Raw genomic sequence first — 16,285 nt, forward strand, 5'->3', positions numbered from 1 at the left:
AAATATAAAAATACAAAAAAAGATTCATTAAAAAACAATATAGTAATTATGATAGTTGTTTTGTTGTTGTTGTTGTTGTTGTTCTTCTTCTTATTATTATTATTATTATTATTGTTATTATTATTATTATTATTGTCCTTGCTCTTGGTCATTACTATAAAAGTTCTATTCTGTTGGCACTTCAATGAATCGATTCGACCGATTCATTGAAAAGAACCGGTTTAGACGAAACGATTCCGCTCGCGAGTCGCTAAACTCAGCCACTTTCCCGCCGCGTGCGCTGCTTCACTCAATCTGGAACATCAGATGGTCGCGTTGGCAACGGCGTAACGGCGTTCTGTCCCGGTTACTCTTAATGCCATTGTTGTTAATGTTGTGTTTGGCGGACTGCTTGAGGTTTTTGGTGAGTTAAGTTTTTTACTCTGAAATAAAGCCGCTGAGAGGGACACTGGGTTCCTAGCGAGGATGTAAGGCGTCTTTAACACCCTCTTCCAGCTTGGTCGATAGCGGGCAGGCGGTTGGATTCAGCGCCAGTCACTGTGCTGCTGCTGCTGCTGCTTCAGCCCTGAATGTGAGAAATTTAAGGCGTGGAAGTTGGACGGCTCGGCGGGGGGGTTGTTTTTATGTTTTGGGAGGGATTAAATGTATGAAATTGGCGTTCACATGGCTGAGAGCCTCTTCTGAGGGAGGAGCAGCGAGTAGCTCGGTCGCCGTAAACAACACTGGCTCGCTTTGTCTCTCTCTCTCTCTCTCTCTCTCTCTCTCTCTCTCTCTCTCTCTCTCTCTCTCTCTCTCTCTCTCTCTCTCTCTCTCTCTCTCGCGGACTGTGTGTGGAGGAGACGGTGTTTGCCGAAGTGCTGCGCTCTCTGATTGTTTCTTTTTCTTTGTGTTTTTTCCTCTGGACAGTAACTTGATAAGCATTGTCTTGGTTTAAATTGTATTTCTTTTCACTTTCGGTCTCCTTCTGGACAACAAAACGGGCATTTCTAGCCCGAGTTCCCCTCTGAACAAGCGGACCCCGGACTTTCTCTCAGCTGCACTGAGCGCTTTTCCTCCCGCCTGGATTTCTTGTGTGGATGCTCGATAAAAGGAGGAGGCTTTAAAGGAGGCTAGCTGAAGGAGGACACATGCGACTGGTTTGAGCCCTGCTTACTCTTTGCATCGGAAGCCCCGCGGTGGTCAGCAGCCACCTGCCCGGAGATTTTGGGGGCCATTTGTTTTGGAGTAACCGCGACCCACGTGGAGCCAGGAACCCAGGAGTGGCCGGATCACCATGGGCTGTTGCAGTGGCCGATGCACTCTGGCCTTCATCTGCGGCATGCAGTTGGTAAGTTTAAGGGCATTTCTCTCTCTGGACAGCAGATCTTAGGGTGAATGGACATTACGGACAGCCCCCGTTTGGTATCCCCGCCCAGCGTGTGAGAATACACGCGAGTCTGAAGTTGCGAGAGAGTTTGCGTGCTTACAACCAGGCATCCCATTGTCCACTGCATGCGTAAAGTCACGCATAAGCCATGCAGCCTGTTACCCACATGGGGAAACCTATTGCCCAAAACATGCGTAAAGCCGCGCGACCTGATTCCAACTGCAGGCTTAAAACCAGTCTTTAGATTACTGACTGCATGTTTAAAGTCGTGCATAAGTCATACATCCTTCTACTCACATGCTTAAACCTATTGCCCACTACGTGCTTAACACAGTACACAGCATTACGTGCTGCATGCTCAAAGTCATGCCACCTGCTGTCCACTATATGCTTAAAACCATAAATCCGCTACCAAAGCCATGCCTAAAATGATGCAACCCATTATTATTAATAACAATCTAATGTCTACGCTTAAAGCCAGGCATAAGCCATACAACCCTCTACCCATATGCTTAAAACTATTGCCGACTACATGCGTAAGGCCATGCAACCTGCTTCCTGCTACATGCTTAAAACAGAGAGTTTGCATGCTTACAACTAGTCTTCGCATTGCCAGCTGCTTGCTTGAAGTCATGCAGAAGCCATGCAACCTTCTCACATGCTTAAACCTATTGCCCACTACATGCTTAACACAGTACACAGCACTACGTGCTACATGCTTAAAGTCATGCCACCTGCTGCCCACAATGTGCCTAAAACAATAAATCCGCTTCAAAAAGCCATGCAACCTGCTTTCCATTCCATGCCTAAAGTGATGCGACCCATTATTATTATTAATAACAATCTAATGTCCACGCTTAAGGTCACGCATAAGCCATACAACCCTCTACCCCTATGCTTAAAACTATTGCTGGCTACATGCGTAAAGCCGTGCAACCTGCTTCCCACTCCATGCTTTAAACCATGCAACCTCTTACCCACTACATGCTCAAGACAATGCGTAACACTACCTATTATGTGCTCAAAGCCGTACAGCCTCCTTTCAGCTACATACTTAAAACAGAGAGTTTGCATGCTTACAGCCAGGCATCGCATTACCCACTGCATGCATAAAGTCATGCAGAAGCCATACAACCTTCGACTCACATGCTTAAACCCATTGCCCACTACGTGCTTAACACAATACACAGCACTGTCCACAGTATGCTTATAGTCATGCCACCTGTTGCCCACTATATGCTTAAAACCATAAATCCATTACCAAATACATATATGAAGCCATGCAACTTGCTACCCATTCCATGCCTAAAGTGATGCGACCCATTATTATTAAGAACAATTTAATGTCCACGCTTAAAAGTCGTGCATCTTGTTACCCATTGCATAAAGTCATGCATGAGCTTCTCACTTATATTCAGAGTCATGCATCCCATTCACTGCTGCATGCTCTAAGGCATGCAACCTGCTACCCAATACATGCTTAAAGCCTTACCAGCTGGCGCCCCTTTATGCTTAAAGTCATGCATTCTGCTCCGCCCGCATACCTGTTTTCTTTAAATATTTTCTCTAAACTATTAGCTGCATCCTAAATACATCCTATTATCCATTACATACTTAAAGGCAAGTATGGTTAAATCCATGCATGCTTAAGGTAATGCATCCTGCCACCCACTACATGTTTTCAGCCATGCATCAAATAGCCTACTAAATGTGTAAGGGCATGCAATGTGCTATCCATGTGTAAACCCTTACAAGATGGGACCCACTATATGCTTAAAACAACTCCTACCTGCTACTCACTAAATACTTAAAGTCATGCCACCTGCCAGCCACTGTATTCTTTAAATCTTTCATCCACAGCTACATGCACAAAGCCATACAAGCTGCTACCCAAAGCATGCTTGAAGCCATGGTTCCTGTTACCCTTTACATGCTTAAAGCCATGCATACCAGTGCTCACTGTATGCTTTAAACCATGCATTTTGCTACTCATTGCATGCTTTAAACCATGCACCTCTTTGCTTACTGTATGTTTAAATGCATACAACCTGCTATTTACTCTATGTTTAAAGCCACACATCCCAATATCCGCCACATTATCAAACCTACTCATTGTCTGCTTACAACTATCCATCCAGCTACCCAGTGCATAAAGTTGTGCATCTCATTACCCACTACATGCTTAAAGTCGAGCATGCTGCCAGTCGTTTCTCGCTAGTGTCTTCAGTGACCCAGCTGAGTGCAGTGAGATGGCACTAAGATGGGGGTCACAAGAGGGCAAAAAGAGGCACAAACTGGCAGTGAGTAATCTTGGCGGAAACTAATGTATCAGCAGGGGAAATTATGCCTTGTTATATCTTATTGAAAAGAGGGTGGCGCTAATGATATGCTGACTGGTTTGTGCTATTACCCTGAGGCAAGTATCATTTGTGCTTATCTTAATCTTTCTGTGGGGGTATACACTTAAAGGAGGCTGAGCAAAGTCTCACTGACCTCTGAGGGAGATGGCACAACTTACTGCCAATAGTGCTGACAAGGGATGTTAGGCCATCTGCACTGAGTAATAATGTAGTGTGTATGTCTTGTTAGTATTGCTCACATTTTGAGTCTGTAGATTTTTTTTTTCCAAAGATTTACTATGTAGTGGTATTAAACAGTGATATATTTTGCATCCTGCCATTAAAGCCAAAGCAACGTTATTGTTTTAAACTATATTATCTGGTATTACAGCATTACGCAAATACAGAACTGTATTTAATCTCTTAATTTACTAATTATGTGCTGGAACATATTTGAAGATCTTTTGTGAGGAGAAGTAGTGAGTAGATTACTCCATAATCGAGCTCTTAAACTCACTTATTTCCTTTTATTAAAAAGGAGTGAGGAACATGGAGGCTTTTGGTCTTGTTTGTGGATCACTAATAAACTAATGCTTATCAGTTAGGTACAGTACTGTGCAAAAGTCAGAGACCACCTATGCATTTATTTAATTTCCAGTCGAAAATGTCCACTTTTGGTGTTCTAGTTGAAGTTTTCTTCTTTTTTGTTTAGATCCTTTTCTCAGTAAGGGCTTCTTGACAGCTACACCTACTTTTAGACCCATAGCGTTGAGTTGTCTTCTCACAGTGGAAGGATGGACAGAAGCACCTGTGGATTTTTTCAGATCTGGAGCTTTATTTTCTCCTGAAAGTGCTGTTTATCTGATGGAGACAGTTTTGGTCTACCGGGTATTGCAGTTGATACGAGACCCGTTTTCTCTACATCATTTAATTTTTTTTTTTTTTCACTTTTTTTGGCTTGCTTTCCTTTGACTTTTCACTTCTTTTTGCAAGTGGATAAATGAATAACTTGTACATAACGGTTTTGATTGGAAATGAATGATGGGCGGTCTCTGACTTTTTCCCAGTACTGTATCTGATGAAGAACCTCTGGACTATTTAAGGAGATTTTCAGAGTGCTCTGTTGTAACCCTGAAACCAGTTGGATCTCATTTGTTCCATGTTTCTGGTTAACCACTTGAAGCTTTATTTTTGTGCATAATTTCTTGTCTGCGCTTTTTTTCCTTTTTTATAATGATGCCCTGCAAAATAGAAAATAGAAAAGGCAAATGAGCATCATGCCATGTCAGCCCGTCCCCTTCCAATCACTGACGTTGTCCAGAATCATAATACTGGAAAAGTCAGAGCTTGTTACTCACTCTGCAATTTCACGACATATTGTGTCTGAATCACATGGTTAGATAATGGATAGTGGGCAGTGATAGCCTCACCATGCCTACCAACTGGCTTGGTGAATCAGGCCTGCGTGATAGGTCACTTGACAGCTGGCAAGCTCGGTCAGCCCTTAAGTAAAAGCAGTTGGCCATTTTGCGCGTAAACGTATTATGGTGGCCAGTGGGCGATGTCAACCCCCTGGACTGTGTTAATTAGAGCTTGCTGAATGTTTGTGGTTGAAAACACAGGTCTTTTGGCAGTCGGCTACATGATGTCATAGTTAGCAGCAAATGAATTACTCATGTTGTAGAACGCAAGGAGTGATGCTTGAAGGTGAGTCATGCCTTTGCCTTAACCCTATACTATCTAATGCCTCACTGGCAATACCTTTCATATTCTTTATCTGCTTTATCTCATTAAAATCTGCACCGGGCTAGTTAGTGAATGTTCATGTCCATGTTGGTGATAGTAAAGTGGATCAGCATGTGGAAATGAGGCTTTCTTTGTGCTACTGGGTTTCCTATCACTGTATAAAAGAAGTTCCATGCTGCCTTTATTGTTGGATGCTCAAAATTTTTGGCATGTTAGATCATAATCTCTAGGCTACTTATCAAAATGAATGTGACAACAGCACTGAGCAAAGTCTCATTGACCTAGCATTGAGAAATCATGCTATTAAAGAAAACCTATAGGTTTAAGGCAGAAATACATTATATATCTGAGTGTTTGTAGACACCACAAGAGCTTTAGTGAGGTCAGGTACTGATGTTGATCAGTTCTGGATCACTCCAACTTATTCCAAATGTATTGGATGGAGCTCCATCACTCCAGAGAAGACAGTTCCACTGCTCCACAGCCCAATGCTGGGGGGGGGCATTATACCCCTCTAGCAGACACTTGGCATTAGCCATGGTGACCTCATGTGAGTGTCCCATTCTATCATGCTTTTCTAAAGAGATTATACAAGCTGTCTGAGCACAATTGAACACCTGCGTCTGCAACGGGTGTACCTTAAAGTAGCTGAATTTAGCAATTGGAAGGGCTGTCTGGATACTTTTGGACTGCGGAGCTGCATGTTTTTGCCTTAGGATTAAGAGTCTATTTAAAGGGAATGTGACGGAATGACTGAATCATGTTTTACAGAGCCCCTTGATATTTGGTGAATAATTGAAGTTGAGGGAGGATTGCGTGTGTGTTTGATGTGAGGAGGTTTAAGGGGAGATCATATTGCTGCTCTGCTGCTGAAGCTGGTCTGAACTTCCTCTGAGGCACTTTGCCTCACCTTCACTCTGTGATCAATGGGTTCCTCACTTTTGCACACTCACACACATACACGCTCCCACCCTCTCCCACCTTCTCCCTCTCTCTCGTTCTCCCTCTCTCTGACTCTCACACACACACCATGACCTTTTCCAGTCTCTCCAACGTCCGCATTCAACCACTCTCGGCTTCTGTGGGATTGTTCATTCTGAGCACAGTCCTGTCCCTAAATGGAGGCTTGCGGAGGTGCAAACATCAGGGGCTGTGTAGAATTTTCCTTTGGGTGAAGGAACACTTCCCAGCACCATCATGTCATGGTTAGCTTGTCTTATCCAAAGAGTTTTCTAAGCAGTAGCATTTTAGGAACTATTCTGTTAACCACTTTAACTCTAGGCTTGTTATTTAGTTATTAATATTTAGGCTTACTGCCAGTTAGTATTATGATTTTAATCTGTAGTAAGTCTGTAAGTGTAGTTTTGAGAGTGGGGAATTGAAATGCGGGCCTACATATTGACTTATAGGGTTTAACTCTTTGCATACAAAACTTTTTTAAGGGGTTAAGAGGTTAATTTGCAGGTGTATTATTCAGGTATTAAAGAGGAAGTCCACTAATTTTTCTAAATTTCTGCATAATTCAGTCATTAAGAGCCAAATCTTTCAGAGTAGTTTGGCTTGAAATAGTGCCTTGTAGAAACCTCAGAGCTTACAGTGATGGTGATAGGATAGTTTTTACAGAAACAGACATTGTTTGCCATAGCTTTGAGAGAACGTTTTGGCCTGAAATATATTTTTAAATGTTTGGCAGATTGATAGATTTGATATAGATTTGACATGCAGGGCACTTTGAAGCAAAACTTAAAGAAAGAAGTTTTTTACCAGTATTTGAAGACATATTTTTACCATTTTCCCCTATTTTACCATTATCAGAATTACATATAAAAACTCCAGACATATAGGTTCATTGGATGTTTTGGCTAGTAAATAAGCACCTTGATTTCTTTACAGTGGTGGTGATAGGAACCAGGGGTCTACACACACTAATATATCTATATATATATATATATATATATATATATATATATATATATATATATATATATAGATAGATAGATAGATAGATACATATAGATATATTAGTGTGTGTAGACCCCTGGTTCCTATCACCACCACTGTAAAGAAATCAAGGTGTGGTATGTTCCTCTACAGTGCACCATTTCAAACCACTCTGAATACCTGTGTTTACATCTCAACGACTGAATTATGCAGAAATTTTGAAAACCTGGTGAAATTCTGCTTTAATCTTCAGGCTTCTTATTATCCAGTAGGCTGAAATTATTTGGTAATGAAACTAATGTGTTTTAGTGAAGGAGGCAAGTCTGGACTCGCGGACAAGTCGTTAGTTTCAATTTGATCCCTACATATCTCTGGCTTCTGCTGTGAAGGAATATGCAGGTTCCCAAGAGAGAACTGATTGATTCTGTTTATGTACAGCATTTGGTAAAATTTCGGTATTTGGCAAGATGTAATAATGACAGTTGAGATGATCAGTATCAGAGGAGTTCTTCTAGGATTTGTTAGTGAAGGCAATGGATTAATATATAGGACATCACAACCCTTTGTATGCTTAAATGATTGTTTGTAGGATATCAGCAGATGTTTGCTGAAAAAAATGGCTTCGGTCCATTGGCCGTAGATCTACCTCGGTTAGCATTAGAAATAAATGTTATATTTATGTGATAATGCTTGTCCAGGTAGATGTAGTTCAAATCCCTGCATTTTATAAATGTTTATGCGTCTCCATTGGCATCAGATATCAGATGTCAGCATCGGCTTGATGGAGAACAAGACGATGGAGACCGTCTTGTTTATGGTTCTTTCAAGAACCTTTTAAAAATGGTCCTGTATAGCACAAAAAGGGTTCCACTGTAATTCTGAGTCTAAGAACCCTTTCTCAGAATTATGTAGATATATGCTTTTTGCAAAGAGTGTAGACCTAGGGCTTAATCCAGTGGTGTAACTAGAATCTTATGGGTCCCAGCACAAAAAACTGAGTAGGTCCCCTATATCAAAATAAATTTGAATGACTGTGCAGGCCCTCCTGCTATGCTGCTACTAGCTTCATTATTTAGGTGTCAGACATGCCACTGGTCGAATAAGAAGGCTACATAGGCTCCAGAGAACCTTTCTGTTCAACATACTCTGATAGATTTTAATGTATTATTTCAATGGAATCATTTTAATCTTTTAAGATTTCATAATCAGAAATATTATATATTGTTGGTTGTGAAGAGTTTGTTTGAAAATGGTCACCATGAATGAGCTGCATTATGAATAATGGGAAATAAACAGACAACAGGTCTGTCCGTATATGGTGAGGGAGGTTAACTGGTGAGTCACTGATGAACAGTTGTCAGAATCTATATGAGGGGCCCAGTAAAGATTTTAGGGGGCTTAGTCACCATGGGCCACCATGGGCCCCAGTGAACTCCCACCATCCCTCACCCCCAGTAGTTACGCCACTGGCCTAATCCCCATGCAGTTTTATTCACAGGCACAATTTAGTGTTACTCCATAAGTGCACTTCCACTGATCTGTGTTCTATTGTCATAGTATATATTTTCACACAAAGGCATCTACTGACTCAAATGAACTGCACCTCAGTGCCAGCAAATTCAAGTGAAAGAGAAAAAAGATACAGGAAGGATATTCCCTGCAGTGCATTAGCGGCCCATTTGGGTCACTGAACCGAAATATGAAGCAAACGAGAACTTTCCACCTTATTGAGTGAGTTTAATGAAAAGTTAGTTACCTTTACTTCAGTCAAAATGGCTCAAGAAAATGAAATCACTGAGCTAATGTATCCTGCTATGCTGTATTAGCAGCTGTAGGTTAAGATTCCGATGAAACTTTACAAGCAAAGCCTCTCTGGTGGATTTTGCTGTTTCAGTATTTAAAGCGAGGTCAAGCGCTCTGACCTTGAGGCACCTCTGAGTGAAGCTAATAGAGGTAAATGCATAAGTAATGTAGGCAGGTGGCTGGAAGACGTGAGTAAGAAACACGCTCGCTCTGCAGCAGTTAGGCCTGTTGTGTTGTGTTAGGTTTGTTGATACCTGTTTCAAATTGAGCCGTTTGGGTTAGGTTATTGGCCTCGTGTACTATGTCGCTCCTGACCTCCCTCGGATCTGTAGCACTTTCAATAATTATGCTGCTCAGAGTAAAAAAGGGTTTTAAAATTGAGTGTTGTTAACCTTTAATGTGCTGTATGCAGTCACTGCTTCTTTGAATTGCCTTCCATGCTGTGTGGCATTTAGTGAAGTTTACAGAACGGTGGGTTCTCTAATGCCAGCAGCTTGAATTTTCCTCAGCGTTGTGCAACCTTAGATACAGTGGAGCAAGTGTTTTGTGCGGAGGATCTAAATAAGTGCAGCTCATTAGCAGAGTAAGTGTGTGTGCTAAGCCATTCTCATTGTTGTCTGGTAGTCAAGTCTAACCAGGCTGCATTAGACTGTCCCTCCAGGAATTTACGATGTCAGATTGTTTAATGCATGTGTAGATGTGCAAATCATGTAAGTGCTTTCACAGTTATTGTAGGTTTGCATCTTTTATGCTACTTGCCAGGAAGCCGTGGATAATGCAGAGATAATCACATTTGCCAACAAATATTTCAGTTAAAGTTCAGTTTCACATGAACGCAGGGTGGAAACTTTTGTATGGCATGCAACATTATTGTGGACTGTAAAAGTCCACAATACTGTAAAAGTCCACAATAGTCACTTTTCCATCATGAAACATAACTTCAACTTAATTTTAAGTGCACTTTTATGGATTTATGGGTATTGCACTGTGTTTGTTTTTTCAAAGAACATATACCCGGTAATCCTAATTGTTTAACAAGAACATATCACACTAATTTACCTTTATTTCATTTGCTTTATTATTACTTTTAGATATCGCCCAGGATGTTCTACCTAAACAAGATTTTATACAGTTTTGTTGCAACACTGTTTCAGTTTAATTTTTAGAGCTTAACAAATTAACAAGTTTAACATTTCATGGTTTATTTTCTTCTCAATATATTAAAATTGGCAAATAAACAGTAATTGTGTATTAAAATGTACAGAAGTGTGTTGAGGATGTGTTAACCTATTTTCACTTAGAATATCAACAAAATGTAGTTTGATCTGGGGCACCAAAACCTTTGCATATGACTGTATGTCTGTGCATACTGCTGTTATGTGTTTAGCAGATGCACTTATACATTAAAATAGAAAATTGGGGGTAAGTGTAGGGTGAAGAGTCATGCACAAGTACTTTAGGTGGTTTTTTAAGTGGGGTTTATATCTGAATCTGAGTCTACACTATTTAAAATCTTAAATCAGTAACTACTGGGAACTGTATATGAATTAAACCCATTTAGTTTTGTTTTTTCAAAACTGAGATTAGCAGGATCTGTGGAAAAAAGTCACATGAATACTTAGATTCATCAAAACACCCACTGAATCTGCTATCAGCCAAGTTGTTCACAGAGCCCAGTAAAACATATTGTAATTTGTTAAATGCTCATTATATTGTAGCCTTCTGCATTATTAGTATTACAAAGGCCAATATCTTGATCATGGTTAATAAACAGTATATAGCGGAGCCCTTTCTGATTTAAAAGAATCAGAAGATCTTTTGAGGCCTGGTTCATACTTTAATATTCTCAGAACAATCAGTATTGAACCCTTTAGCTTGAACTGTGGAAATCTGTGGACCATTGTCCAATTTTACGTGCTGTCTGCCTAACTGCATCTGCCTGCATCCTATTACCTCCTTTATTCTTTCTTCTACTGTTCAGAGCACTATTCTTAGTCAGTCACATGTTCACCCTAAAGCTTCCAAGACTGCATCTGAATTCTATTGATTTAAAAAGGCCTGATTTTGTAATAACAGTTTTGTTCTTATTGCACTGTAATAGTTGTCTTGACTTTGCCTGGGGTGTGACACAGAGTGAATTTTGTCAAGGTCACCCGCTCAGCTATTCTGTCTCTGCAGAGAGCCGTACCTGGCACTCTAATACAAAGCAACTGTCAATTAGTTTTGAAACTCTGCTCAGTCATTTGCCTTGTGGAATACTGTAAAGAAAATGCTGTCACGTTGTTCTCTCCAAAGACTTTTCCCATTCTGCCTGTGTGCAGGTGAAAGTTTATTGTTCAGTGCACTTCATTAGTTCCTTCCAAATCTGCTGTGCATTTGTGCTGAGTTTTTTTTTGTAGCAGTAGCAAGAAATCACTTAAATAATCAGCTGTGGATTCAGCCATAGGAAATATAGAAAGGGTTTCAGCCTAACATATTCAGGCTGAAATTACCACTAAAATACTTACAGAATGTTTGATTTTAACATCTGTCTAGTATCCTTACACTCACAGTACTTCATGTTGATTAGGGGTGCAGAACATATCAGCGGCCAATAGACTGTTTGCTGATAAATGGGAAAAAATATAGTTAGTATCATTGGTCTTATATAAATATTTTGTTATTGTGATTTGTTATGTTGATGGTATCCACAAGATGCTATTGTGGATATCGTCCATACTTAAAGAACACTAACTAACTGCCTGTTTCATTTAAAAGATAGTAATAAGACTTAATAAGACATAATAGACATAATAAGAACTGATTAATTGGCTTAAATGCAGCAGTACTAGTGCATTGTGTCTGTGTCAAAATATCATATGTATCCTGGAAATATCTGTAACTATTTTGATAGGATTTTTACATCACTCACTACTAGTCCAAAATAGGAATCGCACCTGACAATTACAACTGATAATTTAGTGACGTATTTTTAGCTTGAGCACTGGCTGACACAGGTCGTAGTCAATAGTGGTGCAGATTTCCCTTCTTTTTACCTTGCGTAAATGAATAGCGCAGTGCTGCGTTTCTTAAACTGGCTGCCATGGCCCTCCTGGTGAGCTGCAGAGGGGTGCTAAGTGGGTCACAAAAATTTAAAAGTTATATCTCTATTTAGTAATTAGGAAGACTCCAGTTCAGGGGTTGGCAACCCAAATGTGAAGAAGGGCCATTTTGTCCTTTTAGCAAAAGCCACCTTTGGAGCCACAATATCTTATGTCCATTGTACCATCTTGGCTGTAAGTATGTCTCTGAATGTTTTAATGTGTTAGTACAGGCAAACAAATGTAATATAAATGAAAACGCAGACTTACTTTGCTCTGCTTTAAGCTTTAGCTCATCTATAGACGTATTTCTCGTGTCTCCGGCAGGAAACTTTTTTCCAAAAGTAGAATAGTTTCCTGTAAAATGTCTCTCAACGTTTGATTTTTCACGAGGCTTAAGTCAGCTTCTCATTCATCAGCTTCTTGTCCAAATTTTCCTGTTCCACCTTAAAGGAGGTGCCAGAATGTAACTGTTGCACCATTTAAGGTAAAACGGGAGAATTCGAACAAGAAGCTGACTACAGTCTTGCAATATTTTAGTGTTTGACAGTTTCTTATTGCAGATTAAACGTATCAGGAAACCAGCTGGAGTGCTTATGAATGCAAATAAGTTTGTTCATCTTCAAATTATCTATGCTTGTCTTAAATCTTTCTCTTTGCCTTTTTCGTTAGCTACTAGCTAGGGGAGATTGTTGCCTGCATTGCTGTATGACCAGCAATCTTCAGCGTTAAAGGGTGAATTAGCAATTATACATTAACTTCAATGTTTAAGACCATTAAGTGTTAAAACTGTATTAGAACGATCAGCAGAGCTTTATTTCACTGAAAAGGAGGATTATTTAATTACTACCTAAAAATCGAATTCTGCCGTGGAGCCGCAACAGGGCAGTAACAGAGCCGCACGTTGCCGACCCCTGACCTAGTTAGTACTGTAACCTAACACTCACTGCAGTATGGATTATAATGTGAATTTGTTTTAAAATCCAAAAAAAATCAAACAATCAGTTATCCATACTGATAACCTATCAACAAGGTTTTATTTATAGCTGATCTTTTTGGCCCAGAAATTCCAGTATTTCAGTATATTATTTCAATAATTTTTATGTTTACCAATGTTAAATATAAAATATCTGATTAAAAAAGAAAAGTACAGATTTTCCACAAGCACTTTAATGATATTGACCAGTGCTTTAAGTACACTACATCCAAAAGTTTGTAGACACCTGCTCATCCAACATTCCTTCTGAAATAGGGAGTTTTTCCCTCTTTGCTGCAGTAACAGCCTCTACTCTTCTGAGAAGGCTTTACACTAGATGTTGGAATATTGCTGTGAGGATTTGATTGCATTCAGCCACAAGAGCATTAATGAGGTCAGGTATTGATTTTGGATGATTAGTTCTGGATCACTCCAACTCATTCCAAAGGCACTGAATGGAGCTCCATCACTCGAAAGAACGAGGTTTCACTCTTCCACAGCCCAGTGCTGGGGGTCTTAACACCCCTCTAGCCCCTGCTTGAAATTGGGCATGGTGCCTTAGGCTCATGTGCAGCTACTCCAGAGTGTCTCATTCTATTGGCAGTGCTTTTCTATGGAGAGTAAAACAATGTGTGCACCTTAAAGTAGCTGAATTCACTAATTAGAAGAGATGTCTGGATTCCTTTGTGCACTTAGTGTAGACCTGTTCAATCAAGAATGGTCTCAGTGCACCGAGAACAGCACAGGGAGGGCAGAGCACCAAGCTCTTGGAATGTGACCTAAGGTTTGAGAAGCTTACAGATGGTGTGAAGGGGGAGGGGCTGCCAAAGTCTTGATCAAAATATTTACACTCAGTTTACTCAGCCTATGCCTGTGTAAATATTTGAGTAACCTGCTCATTTTCTCCTGGCAAAATGATTCATTCTGGTAATTTGATTTTCATTGTTTTTACTTTCTTTTTGTATATTTATGGCCACAATTGAATTAAAGCTATTTTGATAATGTAGTATGTATAATGTTGTGCTATTTGAGTGTTATGAACAGTGTCTTGCCAAAGGATTAGAGGATTCAATTTAAGCTAAACACAGTCAATAAAACAAATAAAAAATAAAAAAACACAATCTTTGGCACCACTTTGGGGCAACTTTGCAGATTTGCTTGAAAGTCAGTGGGATACGTGGCGCTTGCGAAGGGATGGGTTCGGCTTCCCGCTGCATTCTGGGAGATGAAGGTAAATAGCAGCATGCTGCAGGGAGGATGACAGAGTGCTGCCAGGCCACGTTGCCTGACAGCCAGTAAAAGTCCTTGATATTTGGCAAGCAAAATGAATCACCTTCTCTACACCGCCACCCTGATCTGAAAAGGCAGGAAGATTTAATGACTCTTCAAATATTATAAATCACTCTCAGCTTAACAAGACCAATAAATACAAGTGCTGCAGGGGTATTTTGCAGAATATCTTTGCTTTGGTTCGTTTATATGCTTTGCTTTCTTGCCTCTGACATTACATTAACCTTTTCCTCTCAGCTCTTGCCATTGGCGTAATGGCCCAGAGATTTTGTGAACATAGAAGGTGCGACGGCAGTGCTCCTGTTTCAAGCTCTAGTGTTTAGTAGATTGACTTTTGATAGAGGTGAGGATTAAACGCTAACATGCCAACAACGTCTCTTAGAAGCAGAAGGTAAAAAGTGCTTTAAACTGGCCCCATCAGCTTAACCCTGCTTTACAACTTTCTGTTCTTTGACCTGTAGCTTGGCAATGACCACGGCCCCATTTGCTGTAATTGGTTAATCTTAACCTTTTCCCCCGTATTAGCGAGTTTCTAGGTGTGGTCACACTGTCTGAGATTTCTCTAAAGCTGAAACTGCTGTTAGGCTGATTCTCACATGAAATGTTCCTGATCAAGCTGTGAATGAAATACCAAATCAATTTTAGGTGACAAGAGCAATGTTTTTCTCTGTAGGAGAATGAAAAGCATGTTACTTCATATTGAAAACAGCACAGAGAATTAAGGAGAATGTAAAACACAACACGTTGCTGCACAGTTGTCAAGGACAGTGAAAAATCAAACAAATGAAATTTCTTCAGCAGAGCACTAACAACTCATGACAGGAACATATTCACAATGGTGTTGAAGTTGTGAAGTGAAATCTCGTGTTTTGATTTAAAAAAAGAAATATCCCTGCAGTGGTTCATTTTATCTTAATTGCTATAAAGACTAAGTTAGTATTAATATAACGATTATGTATATATATCAGGCACACAGTGTTTAAAAACTCCAGCAGCACTGCTGTGTCTGATCCACTCAGACCTGCGCAACACACACTAACACACCACCACCACATCAGTGTTACTGCAGTGCTGAGAATGATCCACCACCCAAATAGTACCTGCTCTGTGAGGGTCCATGGGGGTCCCGATCACTGAAGAACAGGGTGAAAGGGGGCTAACAAAGTATGCAGAGAAACAGATGGACTACAGTCTGTAATTGTAGAACTACAAAGTGCACCTATATAGTAAGTGGAGCTGATAAAATGGACAATGTTATGCCTGACCGGTGTGTGTGTGTGCGTGTGTGTGTGTGTGTGTATTTATATATATATATATATATATATAATATATATATATATATATATATATATATAAATACACATAGTAATTATTTGAAAGTTAACTGTAAAGTTATCTACTCTTTGTGCTGGTGTGAGAAACTATATTTGGGACAAGTTGTAATGCGGTCTAAGTACCTGTTTTGTAGCAGTTTGACATTGAAAAACCACACGGCCACTGAATCACCAAACAGTCAGGACTGATTATACATCTGTGGCAGAATGGGCTCTTGGAAAGCAATTGCAGGAATAAATGTCTGGAAATAAAGACTTCCCGGAGTACACAATATCAGATAAAGGACAGCATGAGGTATGTAAACACAGCACTATTACAACGTTGCATGGATCTTTGAACAGGGGCACAGTGTGGCTTACATTCATCCTGACACAAACATGTTACAGTCATTACGTGCAAAGTAGCCATT

General features: G+C 40.1%; 1 protein-coding gene across 1 annotated transcript in view; it reads left to right on the forward strand.

The window, feature by feature from the left end:
* Positions 1-284: 284 nt before the first annotated feature.
* The window catches only part of nkain2 (sodium/potassium transporting ATPase interacting 2), a 249,044-nt gene continuing 233,043 nt past the window's right edge, over positions 285-16,285 (forward strand). The window contains exon 1 of the mRNA XM_036582117.1: positions 285-1,327. Coding sequence (XP_036438010.1) covers positions 1,274-1,327 — 54 coding nt within the window. The 5' untranslated portion in view covers positions 285-1,273. The remainder of the gene's footprint in view (positions 1,328-16,285) is intronic.

This window comes from Colossoma macropomum, unplaced genomic scaffold, assembly GCF_904425465.1.
Source record: "Colossoma macropomum unplaced genomic scaffold, Colossoma_macropomum, whole genome shotgun sequence".
In the NCBI taxonomy this organism is placed as follows: Eukaryota; Metazoa; Chordata; class Actinopteri; order Characiformes; family Serrasalmidae; genus Colossoma; species Colossoma macropomum.